Source organism: Scyliorhinus canicula, chromosome 8 (genome assembly GCF_902713615.1).
Source record: "Scyliorhinus canicula chromosome 8, sScyCan1.1, whole genome shotgun sequence".
Taxonomy (NCBI): Eukaryota; Metazoa; Chordata; class Chondrichthyes; order Carcharhiniformes; family Scyliorhinidae; genus Scyliorhinus; species Scyliorhinus canicula.
In genome coordinates, this window is record NC_052153.1 from 121,843,923 (window position 1) to 121,862,016 (window position 18,094).

The following is an 18,094-nucleotide window of genomic DNA, read 5'->3' on the forward strand; positions in this document are numbered from 1 at the left end:
ATCCTGGCTCTTCTCATTAACCAGATCATCTTGATCCCACCAACTGTGTTATGTTAAGGCTAAATTCATGTCTCTAATTATCTACTCCCCAGGAAACCTTTCTATGAATAAAATTACATTAGCCCCATTTCATCAAATAATATCCATGGCTGGAATGAAGTATGACCTTACTTTTACAATATCTTAGTTACACCTCTGTAGCCCCAAAGTCCAGCTGCTTTTCTAACCAGGATTAAAAACATTACTGCAGCAGTCAGATAAACACTGTAACCCAGGCTTTTAACCATTTATTCACCAGTTACATATAATAAAATATATATATGAAATTCCTACATTTATCACAGCAGCTCTCCAGAGATAACAATGTTCAAGTTTCTTTTGTACTGTCAAGTAACTCCGTTTGTTCAGGGGTCACAGACAGCCATGGATTCAGCCATTTGTCCAGTTTTATTTTTTTAGAAATAGCCATGAGCATCTGTATATATCTTATAAAAATATACAGTGTGAGGTCTTAGTTCCCTCGCATCACTTTAAACTGGGCCTGGAATGAACTAGTTGTGACCATGTTTTGTAACTGACTTGTTTGTGAAGAAAGATAATGTGATAGCAACCCCTTTATGTAACAAAACACTGATTTCCAGGGTCAGAGAGCAGGAGGACCTTGAGTGGGGAACAACAAAAAGAACTTGTAGTCCCTCTCTCTCTATCTCTCTCTCTCTGGTTCTCTCACCAGCCATTCTGCAAGCCTCTACCCTGCCTGTATTCTGACAAATCAAACAATGCAGTAACCACCATCATCAAAATCAGCTACTGACGTCAGAGGAAAACACAGAGACTGGTATTTTCCATTCCGGTTTTTGTTGGGCATGTTTGATAACAGGAGCGGAAAGTCTCGCGAGAAGTTCAAATCACATTTCACACCAAAGTCAATGTGTGATGCGGTTGTCCCCTCCCTGTCAATGACGCAGCACACTACCTGTACGTTCAACATTGAGAACATTATTTGAATACATTAACATATCATTATCAGGCCTCAACACCTGGATCATTCACCCTCAATCCACCCCCCGAAAGCAAGTCCATTCACGTAAGTGTCAGGACAGACCGGCATGAAACCCAGCTGGTCTCCTAAGGCGTGCAGTTGGTGAGCAGACCGCTCTGAGGGGCTCAGGTGAGTGCATCACTCAGGGGACAGTGCCCTGTTAGTGTCAGGTAGTGGGGCGGGGGGGGGAGATGTGAGGCGGCGGGATGCTGATGAGCACTAGTGCGCTGGGGCAACCATCTAAAAAGCTGCCCTGATATTTGAGAGGTTAGCTTGCTAGCGTGGTTAAGCTCACCCAGTCAGCATTGTCATGGGGCCCACCCACATTCTTCTGACTAAGTCCCAAATGATACGGCGAAGAAAGTCGCCATTATTGCCAAAGGTTTTGATGGCGTTTCTCCTGCCACTATCTGCTTTTGCCGATATTAGGGAAAATTTCTCCCAGCGATTGTCCATCATCACATTAAGTCATCTTGACACAGAATCTGGAAAGATCATCAGAACTAGCATTAAATCATAAGTCTACAGGATCCATGTATGATTGGCTTTTTATTCAGAGACTCAAACAATTTAACCTACCCTTCCTCCCTCTTTGTAACTTGCTTCGGATGCATATGTGCAATAGATTGGGTGTTAAATACAATAAATACTATTTTGTTTTCTTTTAAACTTACAAGAAAACCATCTGTGTGTACCTTTACAAGCACAGCATTTAAATAGTTAAACACTAATTGAGTTGGTAAGCAAACTCTTTTAAAAACTCCTGATGCGGTCAACTGAGAGATAGAAAGATTCCACTCTTGACATGAACGTAGCACAATAAACAACGCACAAAATAATTGACAAAATAATCAATTTTAATCAAATCAGCACCCTGTCAGTTTGCTCCTTACCTTTAACTCATTGATTTGCACCATTTGTTGCATGGGAGATCTCACGGTGCGTCGTGTAAAATCTTTAATATGTTCTGGAACCAGTTCCTTAAATCTCTCAGAAGCTCTGAAAGATTAAATATAAATGCAATTGTTATCCCTTGATAAACATTTTCGTATTAAACCTCTATATGTTAAATATTCATGCTATCAGTAAATTGGTTTCATTTTCCAGACAGTTACATTGGTTTGCTTGAAAATTATGTGAATGAAGAATGATTTACAAGGCAAAAAATAAGAATAACCTTCATTCGTACAGTACTACTGTATTAATCTTTGTTATGCAGGAAAAGTCGCAAAGCAACCGTTTACTCACTGCCAGATTCCGCAAACAGAATATTAGGTCATTGTTAATCTCTGATTTGAGGGATGAGTATTTACCAGGGCATCCGGAAATCTCCCTTTTTTTTTCAAATGGTGCCATGTGATCTTTTACATCTAACTGAAGAGATGGTTAAAGTCTTGGCTTAATAGTTCATTTAATTTCCTTCAGAAGATAACACCATGAACAATGGCGTGTGCTCTCAGTGCTGCATTGAAGTTATCTGCAATTATGTTATCAATCAGTAAAGTGGAGCTTGAACACACAGCTTTCACCCTCAAAGCCAGGAGCACTGCCAACTGAGTCAAACTATAACATGATGATGCCTGCCAATTAAAGTGCTTTTCCCAGCATAACATGAGCATGCAGGAACCAGAAGAGAAAACGTTTATGGAACTTGCCAGCTCATTTTATTCAAAGTGCAGGATTTCTGACCTTGCTGTCTACAGCTGTTCTTCTCCAAAACACAGACTATATGACAACTTTATTACATAGACATGTGAAATTTAGAAAGGGCACAAAGAGGCTAGTTATGTTTCTCAGTTTCATTGCAGGTAACTATTATCTTCCTCATTTCAAAATAGCCAGTTAAAGCCTATCTTATTTGTTGGAAATCTGCTTCCGTTTTGTTACCATTCAAATCAGTTAAAAGCTAGTCTCCTCTTACTAGATTTAACTGAAAAGGACAAAAAACAAAAAAGCAATGTCTTATGGCACTGAAAGCAAACTACGAACAAATACCATTACATGAGCAATTGAATGATAGACCAGCAACCTGCAAACAACAGAGGATAAATTGCCTTTATAGTTCAATAAGCAGGCAGTGCAGTGCAGTGCCAGCTGCTCCAAGTCAATGCACAGCTAACATCCACCATGGAAATGGCACTGTCACTGGCAGTCAAGGTGACAACTCTCCTCCAATCTTAATCCTCTCACTCCTTTCATGTTAGGCTGGGAGAACATCTGTTGGATCAGATAATTTGCTGTTCGCACATATATCAGGTTGAAGCACTTCCATTGCTTTTAATAGCCATGATGTGGAGATGCCGACGTTGGACTAGGGTGGGCACAGTAAGAAGTCTTACAACACCACGTTAAAGTCTAATAGGTTTATTTGAAATCACAATCTTTCGGAGAAGGGCAGCACGGTAGCACAGTGGTTAGCATTGTGGCTTCACAGCTCCAGGGTCCCAGGTTCAATTCCTGGCTTGGGTCACTGTCTGTGCGGAGTCTGCACGTTCTCCCCGTGTCTGCGTGGGTTTCCTCTGGGTGCTCGGTTTCCTCCCACAGCCCAAAGATGTGCGAGTTAGATGGATTGACCATGAGAAACTGCCCTTGGTGTCCAAAAAGTTTAAGTGGGGGTTGCTGGGTTGCAGGGATAGGGTAGATATGTGGGCTTGTGGCTTGCTCTTTGTAAGGGCCGGTGCAGACTCGATGGGGCGAATGGCCTCCTACTGCACTGTAAATTCTATGATTCTATGAAACTCTATGATAATAGCTCCTTCATCAGGTGAGTGAAGAGGTAGGTTACACAAACACAGCATATATATGCACGGTAGCAGTGTGGATAGCACAATTGCTTCACAGCTCCAGGGTCCCAGGTTCGATTCCGGCTTGGGTCACTGTCTGTGCGGAGTCTGCACATCCTCCCCGTGTGTGCGTGGGTTTCCTCCGGGTGCTCCGGTTTCCTCCCACAGTCCAAAGATGTGCAGGTTAGGTGGATTGGCCATGATAAATTGCCCTTAGTGTCCAAAATTGCCCTTATTGTTGGGTGGGGTTACTGGGTTATGGGGATAGGGTGGAGATGTTGACCTTGGGTGGGGTGCTCTTTCCAAGAGTCGGTGCAGACTCGATGGGCCGAATGACCTCCTTCTGCACTGTACATTCTATGATAGACAAAACCAATGATGCAAGACGATACTTTGAATGCGGGTCTTTGCAGGTAATTACGTCTTTACAGGTCCAGACGGTGCGACCGGAGAGAGTGATAATCACAGGTTAAAGAGGTATGAATTGTCTCAAGCCAGGACAGTTGGGAGGATTTCACAAGCCCAGGCCAGATGGTGGGGGTTTAAATGTAGTGAGGCATGAATCCAAGATCCTGGTTGAGGCCATACTCATGTGATTCTGCATTGTTGTGCATCCTGGAGAACGCTTACCTGAAGATCAGAGGCTGAATGCCTTTGACTGCTGAAGTGTTCCGACTGGAAGGTAACATTCCTGCCTGATGATTGTCGCGCGATGTCCGTCCATCCATTGTCGCAGTGTCTGCATGGTCTTACCAATTTACACGCTTCGGGACATCCTTTCCTGCAGCGTATAAGGTAGGCAATATTGGCCAAGTCTCATAAGTATGTATCGCGTACCTGGTGGGTGGTGTTCTCACGTGTAATGGTGGTACCCATGTTGACGATCTGGCACGTCTTGCAGAGGTTGCCATGGCAGGGTTGTGTGATGTCATGGTTCTCCTGCAGACTGTGTAGTTTGCTGCAAACAATGGTCTGTGGTGGCGCGGGTGTTTGAAAGTAAGTAATGAGAGTGTGGGGATGGCCTTGGCAAGATGTTCGCCTTCACCGATGACATGTTGACGGCTGTGAAGAAGTTGTCGTAGTTTCTCCGCTCCGGGAAGTATTGGACGACAAAGGGTACTCTGTTGGTTGTGTCCTGTGTTTGTCTTCTGAGGAGGTCCGTGCATTTCTTTGCTGTGGCACGTTGGAACTGTCGATCGATGAGTCAAGCGTCATATCCTGTTCTTACGAGGGAGTCTTACAGAGTCTGTAGATGTCTGTTACGTTTCTCCTCGTCTGAGCAGAACGTCTGCATATGTCCATAGGGGATGGCTTCTTTAATGTGTTTCGGGTGGAAGCTGGAGAGGTGGAGCATCGTGAAGTTACCTGTGGGCTGGCGGTAAAGCGAAGTGCTGAGGTGACCGTCCCTGTTGAGATGCATGTGTTCAAGAATTCAAACGATTCTGTAGAGTAGTCCATGGTGAGTCTGATGGTGGGATGGAACTTATTGTGTCATTGTTTCAGTGATTCTTCACCATGGGTCTAAAGGAAAGAAATGTAATTGATATATCTGGTGTATAACATCGGTTGGATGTCCTGTGCTGGGAAGCGGTCTTATTCGAACTTGTGCATGAAGATAGAACATAGAACAGTACAGCACAGAACAGGCACTTCGGCCCTCGATGTTGTGCCGAGCAATGATCACCCTACTCAAACCCACGTATCCACCCTATACCCGTAACCCAACAATCCCCTCATTAACCTTACACTACGGGCAATTTAGCATGGCCAATCCACCTAACCCGCACATCTTTGGACTGTGGGAGGAAACCGGAGCACCTGGAGGAAACCCACGCACACACGGGAGGGACGTGCAGACTCCACACAGACCGGCCCAGCCAGGAATCGAACCTGGGTCCCTGGAGCTGTGAAGCATTTATGCTAACCACCATGCTACCGTGCTGCCCCAAGATGTTGCTGTATTGAGGTGTGAATTTAATCCCCATGGCTGTTCTGTGTGTCTGGATGAAGAACTTGTTGTCAAAGGTGAAGGCGTTGTGATCCAGGATGAAGCAGATGAGTTGTAGAATTGCGTCTGGAGATTGGCAGTTGTCGTTGTTAAGTACTAAGGCTATTGCAGTAATGCCATTGTCATGGGGGATGCTGGTCTAGAATGCTGAGACGTCCATTGTGATGAGGAATGTTCCTGGTTCAACTGGTCCATGGGTGCTGAGTTTCTGTAAGAAGTCCGTTGTGTCGCGACAGAAGCTGGGGGTTCCTTGTATGATGAGTTGCAAGATGCCCTCGATGTAGCCAGAGAGGTTCTCACAGTGGGTCCCATTGCCTGATACAATAGGATGGCCTGGTGTGCTCGCCTTGTGTATTTTTGGGAGGCAGAAGAGATCTCCAATGCGGGGAGTACGTGGGATGAGAGCAAATAGGGTGATCTGAAGGTCTAGATCCAAAGTCTTGATCAGTCTGTTGAGTTGGTGTGTGTGTTCTTTGGTCGGATCTACTGTCTGTAGTGTTCCTGGTTGTTGAGTTGCCGGTACATTTCTTTGCAGTTGTCCGTTCTGTTCAGTATGACGGTAGCCCCACCTGGATCACAACATCTTCACCTTCGACAAGTTCTTCATGCACAAGTTTGAACAAGATCGCTTCACCCAACAGGACCTTCAACCCATGCTCTACACCAGATGGGATGGGCGTGGTCCAGTGCAGCCAATGCCCACCAGGTGCTGGTACTCCTCAGTAAGCCCATCCGAGGCACTGTCCCACAGCAGGGGAAGAGCAGAGCACACACCAAACAGTGGACGCATGCACTGTGGCCTTTGCCGTACAGCCTACAACTAAGTGCCACCCTGCTGGTGGGATACAACACACCCCACCGAAGGAGGACACCCTAAGTAGACTAAGCAGTGGGGCATAGGACGGGCCATGGAGTGTTGCGCTGGCATGGGTAGCACCAGCTACTGGTATCCCTGCCAGCAGGGACTGGGCCAGGGGTGCAGTGTGGGCGGTAGAGCGTCAGTGGGAACAGCCAGGGGGTAGGGGTGGGAGTGCGGGAATCAGGGGGCAGGAGCCAGAGCCAGCCCGTTGGACGTGGATGGGCACGGGAGCACTCACCATGCTAATATATCAGCCCTTTACCCCTGCAGGCAATGGATTTTGGAGTTCAGCCAGGATTGTATGGCATCTGCCTGGCCACAGTGGCCCTTGTGGATGCACTGAGGTTGCCCTAGCAGGATATCTTGGGGAGGACCCTGCAGAACAGGAGCCTGCACAAGAGGAGCAGGGACCAGCTGACGAAACTGGAGAGCTGATCGCTCAACAGGGCAAAGATGAGATTGGAAGGAAACGATGCCTCAGGTCCCATTATATGGGCAGCGCCTCTCCTTTGAGGACCTGCCGGACTGAGCTTGTCGCTGATGACAGCGACTGAGCAGAGAGACCAGATAATGGGACACCTGGTACCATGCGGGTATGGGAAAGGTACCTGCTCCCAGCGGCAATCAAGGTGCCGGTCGCCCTGAACGTTTTTACCACATGGTACTTCCAGGCGCCAAGTGGGGATCTGTCTGGGATCTTGCTGGAAGCTTGAGAAACTCGGCATCACCACCAGCAGCAACCAAGCCTCCCCCAGTACCACAGTCGAAAACAATACAGGGAAATCTATTGTCAACTTGTCGGACTACACCCTTCAACCAGATGAAATCGAAGTCCTCAGCAGAGGGCTCAATTTCTGGATTACCACCAAAATGGACCCCATCAGTCTCGCGGCAGACACGGAGGAATTCATCAGGCGAATGAGGCTACGGGAATTCTTCCACAGACCCCAAGAGGCCGACAGCGAACCCAAGAAGACGACCAATGAACCGGAACAGCAGACCGCGAGATCTGCGGTGCAGCAAATGAAAAGGAAAGAGTCGAATTGGACCCCTCCGGAAAGCCGCTGCCCTAGACTCAACATGTATGCTCAAGCCGTCGGAAGTCGTGTCAATGCCAGATTCATTAGTCGCATTCACAAGGCAGCCCCGAACGTCACACAAGCACAACGCAACGCCATCCGCGCTCTCAAGTCCAACCGCAACATTGTCATCAAACCAGCAAACAAAGGAGGGGCCACCGTCATACTGAACAGAACGGACTACTGCAAATAAGTGTACCGACAACTCGACAACCAGGAACACTACAGACAGTTACCCGCAGATCCAATCAAGGAACACATCCGCCAACTCAACAGACTGATCAAGACCTTGGATCCAGACCTTCAGAGCACCCTACGTGCTCTCATCCCACGTAATCCCCGCATTGGAGATCTCTACTGCCTCCCAAAAATACACAACGCCAGCACACCAGGCCATCCTATTGTATCAGGCAATGGGACCCACTGTGAGAACCACTCTGGCTACATCGAGGGCATCTTGAAACCCATCGTACAAGGTACACCCAGCTTCTGTCGCGACACGACGGTCTTCCTACAGAAACTCAGCACCCATGGACCAGTTGAACCAGGAACATTCCTCGTCACAATGGATGTCTCGGCACTCTACACCAGCATCCCCCATGACAACGGCATTGCTGCAACAGCCTCAGTACTCAACACTGACAACTGCCAATCTCCAGACGCAATTCTGCAACTCATCCGCTTCATTCTAGATCACAACGTCTTCACCTTTGACAACAAATTCTTCATCCAGGCGCATGGAACAGCCATGGGGACCAAATTCGCACCTCATTATGCCAACATCTTCATGCACAAGTTTGAACAAGACTTCCTCACCACACAGGACCTGCAACCGATGTTATACACCACATATATCGATGACATTTTTTTCCTTTGGACCCACAGCGAAGAATCACTGAAACGACTACACGATGAGATCAATAAATTCCATCCCACCGTCAGACTCACCATGGACTATTCACCAAATTCTGTTGCATTCTTGGACACACTCATCTCCATCAAGGACGGTCACCTCAGCACTTCGCTTTACCGCAAGCCCACGGATAACCTCACAATGCTCCACTTCTCCAGCTTCCACCCGAAACACATTAAAGAAGCCATCCCCTATGGAAAAGCCCTCCATATACACAGGATCTGCTCAAATGAGGAGGAGCGTAACAGACACCTACAGATGCTGAAAGATGCTCTCGTACGAACGGGATATGGCGCTCAACTCATCGATCGACAGTTCCAACGTGCCACAGCAAAAAACCGCACCAACCTTCTCAGAAACCATTGCAGGCATGCCCGAGGCCCAGGGGTTGACAGATGGGACACACGTCCCTCTACGGGCACCAGCTCTTGAGGGGGAGCCATTCATCCACCGGAAAGCCTTCCATTCGATGAATGTACAGTTGATGTGTGACCACTGTCTGCACATCGTGCACGTTTGTGCCTGGTATCCAGGCACAGCGGGGTGGTGATATGTTGGAGGAGGAGGAACGGCGGGCCTCGTCCAACGAGGAGGATGCGGAGGAGGGCCAGGATGGGCAGGACATGGGGCCAATATAGGCACAGGAGGATGCACGACGTGTGCGCCAGGCTGCCTTGCACAGGACAGCCTGATTGCCTCAAGGTTCGCCAACCATGGAGTCTGGCCACTGGCAGCTCAACTGCGCATTCCCTCCATGTCCCCCTGCCTTGCACTCCGTCCCCCCCACCCCAGCACCCAGCCTCCATGCTGCCCACCAGCTGCACCAGTGTTTTGGCCCTTGGCTGGCAGTAGCAGCGGGTCTGGCCAATGTGGAGGGGGATGATGATGATCCGCTCCGTCATGAGTTCTGGTTCTCCGCATCATTTGATAGAATTTGACTCCTGCCCTGGTGTCACATTCCACTGCCGTCCAGATGATTTCTGCATGCTTGCTGGCCATTCAACCACATGGGCCCACAGACCCTCAGTGGAGGCGGGGATAGCGATAGGCTCCAGGGAACGGTTATTGGGCTGGTGAATGGTGATGAGTCACTCACTGGGTAGGCCCTAGCAGACGGCGCCGCCATATCATCAGCTTCCCACACACACCCTCTCCACCCCCCACCGCTCAGGTGGGGGAAATTCAGAGACGCACCAGTGTTCCAGCATCTTCCCTGTGGGAGTCACCTTCATGGGCCCCATCACATCCTCTTCCCTCAGTGGTGTCACACTTGCTGTTTTCCAATCTGCCGGAACCACCCCATAGTCCAGCAAATTGTGGTAAATTACCACGAGCGTATTTGCTATTTCCCCCGCAATCTCTTTTAGTACCCTGGGTTGCATTCCATCAGGACCAGTAAACGTGTCTACCTTGAGCCCCATTAGCTTGCCCAACACTACCTCCTTAATGATAACGATCGTTTCTAGGCCCTCACCTGCCATAGCCACCTTGCCAACAACTATTGGCATGTTATTTGTTTCTTTCACTGTGAAGTGCCCCAGGAACCCAAAACACACCCATACCCACCAACACAACTTCCAAAGTCACATTGGCCTTTCTGAAAGTGAACCCTCAGAAGGCGACGGGTCCGGACAGAATCCCTGGTCGTGCTCTCAGAGCCTCTCAGAACCAGCTGGCAGAGGTGTTCGTGGACAGCTTTAACCGGTCCCTACTCCGCTCCAAGGTCCCCACCTGCTTCAAGAAGACCACCATCATACCGGTGCCAAAGAAGAACCAGGCAACTTGCCTCAATGACTACCGTCCGGTGGTCATCAATAGTAATGAAGCGCTTCGAGAGTTCAGGTCAAAACATGTATGTTTTTAAGAAGCAGTTAGATATAGCATTTGGGGTAAAGGGGATCAAAGGATATGGGGGAAAGCAGGATTAGGCTATTGAGTTGGCTGATCAGCCCTGATCGTAATGAAGGGAGGAGCAGGCTCGAAGGGCCGAATGGCCTCCTGGTCCTATTTTCTATGTTTCTATGTATTTGCATTCATTTACAGCCCCCTGCCAGCGCATGATCGTGAATCTCGTTCCTGCCGCCAGCTTGGGTCGGAGCATCGCAATCGGGTCAGCGCCTGGCGTCGATCCTGATTTTGCCCCGGCGCCCAATTCTCTGTCCCATCGGGAAATGTGATCCAGGCATCCCAGGATGGAGAATCCAGCCCTTCATCTCCCAAATGGAGAATTCAGCCCTAGATCTGACTGTTTGATCCATGATGATAAACATTTGAAATGAATTTTAAACTGAGTTGGTCGAGGGTGATAACATTAGTCAGTTTAAAGAGAATTATCCAGGTGATGAAAATAAATTGAATAATATAGGTATTGATCAATGTGTTCTCTTTTCCAGTTCTGGGATGCTCCAATGGACCAATATGTTTATTTTTCTTGTCCTATGTTCCTGTATTCCTATCTGTGTGAGAGTGCAGATATTCCTTTGAAGATTCTGTTAGATTCATTCCTCACATTACGTTACATGTATCAACATACATATGTTATGCAAATCATAATTTTTGAAAATGTTTCTATCTGTCAACACATTCATGTACCTCTTGTTATAATTCCACAATGTATCAAATGAAATTGAACATTAACTTACAGAATGGGATTTTACTCAAATAGTCAATCGATGGAGGGCATAGGCTAATACTGAGAATGAGAAAACACAACAGGGTTAATGATGGTATGCAAGCATCTTTCAGTGGAATGCCTCAGAAGCAGGCCTTGAATATTTTATTACTGAACTTCTGATATTCCATATTTCTGATCAGAGAACTGGACCTTCTTTTCTCTAGACTGGAGCTGTCCTTTATTACAATAGTTACTTTTCTCTCATTTTCATCTGTTTGTAGGAGGTATGATTGAGATCTAAGTGTTGGAATTCAACAGCAATCATGTCTCTGAATTAAATGATTTTGTGTTCAAGTCAAACTCTGGGATCTGAGCCTATAATAAGGTCAAAGTGTCAATTCAGGGAGGGAGTGCTGCATTCTCAGAAATTCAAAATCAACTCAAGCTAAGCCAATATCTTATGCAGTGAAAAGCAAGGCAGTTAAGTAAAGTATTCACAGATTTCAAGACAGCTCAGATAACAAAAGAATAACTCACAGCTCTTCAAGATAGTCTGACTTTTTGTGATGGTGATTGAGTGATAAATATTGATCAGAACATTGGGAATGACTCCCCTGGTCTTTTTCAAAATAGTACCCATGGGATCTTCTACAGTCCCCGGAAAGGGTAGATTGAGGGTCGCATAGATACATGCAATTTAGGAGCAGGAGGAGGCCTTTTGGCCCTTCGAGCCTGCTCCGCCATTCATCACGATCGTGGCTGATCATCCAACTCAATAGCCTAATCCTGCTTTCTCCCCATAGCCTTTGATCCCATTCTCCCCAAGTACTATATCCAGCCGCCTCTTGAATATATTCAAAGCTTTAGTATTAACTACTTCCTGTGGCAATTAATTCCACAGGCTCACCACTCTTTGTGTGAAGAAGTGTCTCCTTATCTCTGTCCGGAATGGTTTACCCTGAATCCTCAGACTGTTACCCCTGGTTCTGGACACATCCACCATCAGGAACATCTTCCCTGGATCTACCCTGTCGGTCCTGTTAGAATTTTATAAGTCTCTATGAGATCCCCTCATTCTTCTGAACTCCAGCGAGAATAATCCCAATCTCTCCTCATATGACAGTCCCGCCATCTCTGGAATCAGTCTGGTAAACCTTCGCTGCACTCCCTCGAGAGCAAGAACATCCTTCCTCAGAGAAGGAGACCAAAACTGCACACAATACTCCAAGTGTGGCCTCACCAAGGTACTGTGCAATTGCAGCAACACATCCCTGCTTCTATACTCGAAACCTCTTATAATGACGACCAACATACCATTAGCCTTCTTTACCACCTGTTGCATCTGCATGCTTACCCTCAGTGAATGGCGCACAAGGACACCCAGGTTCCGCTGCACACTCTCCTCTCCTAATTTACAACCATTCAGGTAGTAATCTGCCTTCCTGTTTTTGCTTCCAAAATGAATAACCTTACACTTATTCAAATTACACTGCATCTGCATCTTGGTTTGCCCACTCGCCCAACCTGTCCAGATCTTGCTGTAGGATCTCTGCATCCTCATCACAATTCACCCTCCCACCTAATCTGGTATCATCTGGGCAGATGTAATTATGGGCAGCACGGTAGCATTGTGGATAGCACAATCGCTTCACAGCTCCAGGGTCCCAGGTTCGATTCCGGCTCGAGTCACTGTCTGTGCGGAGTCTGCACATCCTCCCCGTGTGTGCGTGGGTTTCCTCCGGTTTCCTCCCACAGTCCAAAGATGTGCAAGTTAGGTGGATTGGACATGATAAATTTCCCTTAGTGTCCAAAATTGCCCTTCGTGTTAGGTGGGGTTATGGGGATACGGTGAAGGTGTTAACCTTGGGTAGGGTGCTCTTTCCAGGAGCCGGTGCGGACTCGATGGGCCGAATGGCCTCCTTCTGCACTGTAAATTCTATGATCTGCAAACTTTGAGATGTTACATTTTGTTCCCTCATCCAAATAATTAATATATATTGTGAATAGCTGGAGTCCCAGCACCAATCCCTGTGGTACCCCACTGGTTACTGCCTGCCAATTTGAAAAGGACCCATTAATCCCTACTCTTTGTTTCCTCTCTGCCAACCAGTTTTCTATCCACCTCAATACATTTCCGACAATTCCCATGCGCTTTAATTTTGTACGATAATCTCTTATGCGGGACTTTGTCAAACTCCTTCTGAAAGTCCAAATATACCACATCGACTGGCTCCCCCTTGTCGACTGTACTGGTTACCTCTTTAAAGAATTCCAACAGATTTGTAAAGCATGACTTTCCCTTCATAAATCCATGCTGACTCTGACTGGTCCTATCACTGCTTTCTAAATGTTCCGCTATAAAGTCCTTGATAATGGATTCAAGCATTTTCCCTACTACCAATGTTAGGCTTATTGTTCTATAATTCCCTGCTTTCTCTGTACCTCCCTTTTTGAATATCGGAGTGACGTGAGCTACCCACCAATCTATAAGAGTCTATAAAATCCCGGAAGATGACCACCAATGCATCCACTATTTCCAGAGCCACCTCCTTAAGCATGGTGGCACAGTGGTTAGCACTGCTGATTCACAGCGCCAGGGACCCGGGTTCAATTCCGGCCTCAAACTCCTGCCTGTGTGGAGTTTTCACTTTCTCTCCATGTCTGCGGCGATTTCTTCCAGGTGCTCCGGTTCATTCCCACAGTCCAATGATGTGTAGGTTTTGAGGATTGGTCATGCTAAATTGCCCCTTAGTGTCCAAAGATGTATTGGTTGGTGGATTGGCAATGCTAACTCTCCCCTTAGTGTCCAAAGATGTGTAGGTTAGGTGGAGTAAGGGGGATAGGGCAAGGGAGTGGGCCTGGGTAGGGCGCTCTTTCAGAGAGTCGGTACAAACTCAATGGGCCAAATGGCCTCCTTCTGCACTATAGGAATTCTATGGTTCTACAGGGCTTTGGTTTGACATCTCATCTGAAAGGTGGCATCTCTGGCAGTGCCCTCACTACTGTACTCATAGAATGATAGAATCATAGAATTTACAGTGCAGAAGGAGGCCATTTGGCCCATCGAGTCTGCACCGGCTCTTGGAAAGAGCACCCTACCCAAGCCCACACCTCCACCCTATCCCCATAACCCAGTTACCCCATCCAACTACTAGAGTGTCACCTTTGATTTTATGCTGATGTCCCAGAGTGGAACTTGAACCCACAGTCTACTGATTCAGAGGTAATAGTGCTCCCAAACGAGCCATAACTGACAATGCAGTGAAAGTAAATAACGGAAAATTTGGGTTGGCACATTTGCATCGTTGACCCATCCAACTTGGATGATTCTCCTTCCTCCACAGCAAGTAGGCTGACAAAGGCTGGGCTTCACCCAGCATCTAAATAGTAGTGGAGAGGGGGAGTTTGGGTTCTCAGCCAAACACAAGGACTATCAGAAGAGTGTGGCGATGTAGTCTGGAGTGGCAATTGAACGTCCACTGAGAGCAGTTTTCAGCAACAGGGCCTCGTAAAGTATTTTTACTTCCATTAAATACTTGTTATTTTCGTCAACTGAATAGGGAAACAGTTGGTACTTTTCTCTCTGACTTCTTGCAGCAGTTGTTCATCTACAGCTGCATTCTTACTTCCCTGCCACCACCAAGTTTCATCAGGCAGTCTTAGTGATTCAGTTAGTTTAACACTACCAGCTTGAAATGAGAGCCCAGGTGTGTTTAATAGTAACTACTTCCAAACGTTTGTTTTTATTTATGGGAGTGGCATTTATTGCCCATCCGTAACTACCATTGAATGAAATGGCTTGCTGGACTATTTCAGAGGGCATTACTGTGCCATGTAGGCCAGATTTCCTTCTCTAAAGGGCATTATTGAACGAGGAGTAATTTTACTTCACTTGACAATAGTTAATGGTTATCATTAGACTTTTATTTCACTATCTGCATAGTTCTATTCCAACCCGGGTCCACAGAGCATTACCATAGTGACAGTGCCACAACACCACCACCTCCACATATTATTACAACGATGTATAGAGACAGATAAGCACACATTTCTCTCTGTATTCTAGAGACAAACAATTTGATATCACTGATACGCAACATTAGCTACGCGCTTAGTATCTGTTAACGTTTATACTATATTGTTCATTGCCTCGAAAATTCAGCCCTAAATGTATTTTGTAAATTAAAGAGGTGGAAAGGTTAGAAACATTTGCTTTAGTTTTAAAGTTTATGAAAACATCTGACACACTTTGATTTAAAGAAATTGGGTGGGATTCTCCATTGGCTGACGGCGGAATCGGGAAACACGATTGGGCAGAGAATAGGTTCCGATGCCAAAATCGCGGTGGGTGCCAAATTAATGCTAAATCGCAATTCTTCATCACCACGACAGCAGCGCAATACAGTAAACACACTTGGCATATCATTAGCGGGCCTGATCCGGTATTCTCCGGGGCCTCCACGATTCTCCGCCTCCGATGGGCCAAGTTCTATATTAAAAGAGTGACCTCCGCCTGGGTACTCAGTTCATGCAAAATAGATTATTAAAGTATTTAAATCAAATGCAAGAACCTCCTTCGGACGCCTACGGATGAGAGCCTTTGATGACCACATCTGTGCTGATAACAAGTTCCCAGTGTACAAGGCAGTTATCCTCCCAACTCTTTCATATGGCTCAGAAACTTGGACTGCGTGCAGATGCCACCTCAAGGCCCTTGAGAGGTACAATTATAATGCTGTCAGAGATTAAGTCTCTGCATCAGCTGGGAGGGCAGGCGTACTAACATCAGCTTCCTTGAAGGAGCCAAGAGCACCAACGTCGTGGCCTTGCTCATCCAAATCCAGCTCTGCTGGGCCAGCCATATGTTCAGGATGTCAAGTGCCGACTGCCGAAGTAAATCTTCTTTTCCCAGCTCAAGGAAGGCTCCCAAACAAGAGAACAAAGGAAGCACTTCAAAGACACATGGTTTACCTCAGGAAACGTAACATAAACGTCAAGGCCTGGGAAACCCTTGCTCAGGAGAAACCTGCTTGGAGGAACCTCCTGATTGAAGGGCCATAACTCTTCGAGGACACCCGACGTCAAGAGGAGGCCCGGGGATCAACCCTGGTTAAGTGAAGAGCACAGGTGAGTATGCCAGGAACAACATCTGGCGTACCTAAAAATGAGGTGTCAACCTGGTGAAGCTACAACACATGACTACTTGTGTACTAAACAGCTAAGCAGCAAGTAATAAACAGAGCTGAGTGATTCCACAATGACCGCATCAGGTCTAAGCTCCATGGTCCTGCCACATCCAGCTATGAATGGTGGTGGACAACTAAGCAACTCACTGGAGAAGGAGGCTCCACAAATATCCCCATTCCCAATGAAGGAGGAGCCCAGCACAAAAGACAAAGGCTGAAGCAATTCCTCAACCAGAAATCCCGAGTGGATGATCCATCTTGGTCTCCTCTGGAGGACCCAGCATCCCTGATGCCAGTCTTCAGCTAATACGATTTACTTCACATGATATCAAGAAACAGCTGAAGGCAATGGATACTGCAAAGGCTATTACCCTGACAATATTCCGGCAATAGTACTGAAGACTTGTGCTCCAGAACTTGCCGGGTCCCTAGCCAAGCTGTTCCAGTACAGCTACAACACTGGCATTTACCCGGCAATGTGGAAAATTGCTCAGGTGTACCCTGTACAAAAGAAACAAGACAAATCCAATCCAACCAATTACCACCCTCACAGTCTACTCGCCATCATCAACAAAGTGGTGGAAAGAGTCATCAACAGTGCTATAAAGCGGCACTTACTCAGCAGTAATCTGCTCACGGATGTTCAGTTTGGGTTCCGTCAAGGTCACTCAGCTCCTGACCTCATTCCTGCCTTGGTTCAAACAAGGACAAAAGAGCTAAACTCCAGAGGTGAGGTGTGAGTGACTACCCTTCACATCAAGGCAGCATTTGACCGAGTATGGCATCAAGAAGCCCGAGCTAAACTGGAGTCAATGGGGATCAGGGGATAAACTCATCGGTGGTTAGAGTCATACCTGGCACAAAGGAAGATGGTTGTGGTGGTTGGAGGTCAATCATCTCAACTCCTCCTCCTCCCTCGGGTGTCCGATGGCCCCCAGGCTACTCCATGGGATGGGGAGTGAGCGGCGTTATCCTCTGAGGCTCCCCCACCACCTGGCGCTGTCAGTCCTGGAGGCCCGGCCTAGTCTTGATCAGGGTCTGAATGCTCGCGGCCATGGAGCACAGGGAGTGGACCATCTCCGTCTGGGACTGCGCCACATCACCCACTGACTGTGCCACCACCTTCTGGGTCTGTGTCACATCAGCCAGTGACTGGGCCATCTCCCTCTGTGTCTGCGCCATGTTGGCCAGCACCTGGGCAATGCCATCGATGATCCCAGACATAGCCTGCTGTGAGTTGGCCACGTTCCGAAGCGCCGCTGTGATGTCAAGGTGGCTCTGGGACATGGCTGCCTGTGAGGTAGCAACACTGCCACAGAATTCCCCAGGCCATGGATATGCTGATCCATAGCCAAAACCATCGCCCTCAATGCCTTCCCCGCGGACGCCACCCGTGCGGTGTTGGCCTGGTAGTCACACATGGTCAGCACTATTTCCTGCTCCTGCACGTGGTTGGACACCTCCACCTGTGCCTGTAGATGCTGGACGCTCACCGACAACCACTCATTTAGTCCCTGGCTCTCCGATTGCATCTCCACGATCAATGGGACTGTCCGTTCCAGAAGCCCAAAATCCATCTGGACAGCAGCTGGTCCCTGGGGTCGACCCGC

At 47.5% G+C, this 18,094-nt stretch overlaps 1 protein-coding gene across 1 annotated transcript in view; it reads right to left on the reverse strand.

Annotated features, from left to right (window-relative positions):
• The window catches only part of LOC119970480 (calcium and integrin-binding protein 1-like), a 66,487-nt gene that overhangs the window by 26,595 nt on the left and 21,798 nt on the right, over positions 1-18,094 (reverse strand). The window contains exon 3 of the mRNA XM_038805157.1: positions 1,936-2,041. Coding sequence (XP_038661085.1) covers positions 1,936-2,041 — 106 coding nt within the window. The remainder of the gene's footprint in view (positions 1-1,935; positions 2,042-18,094) is intronic.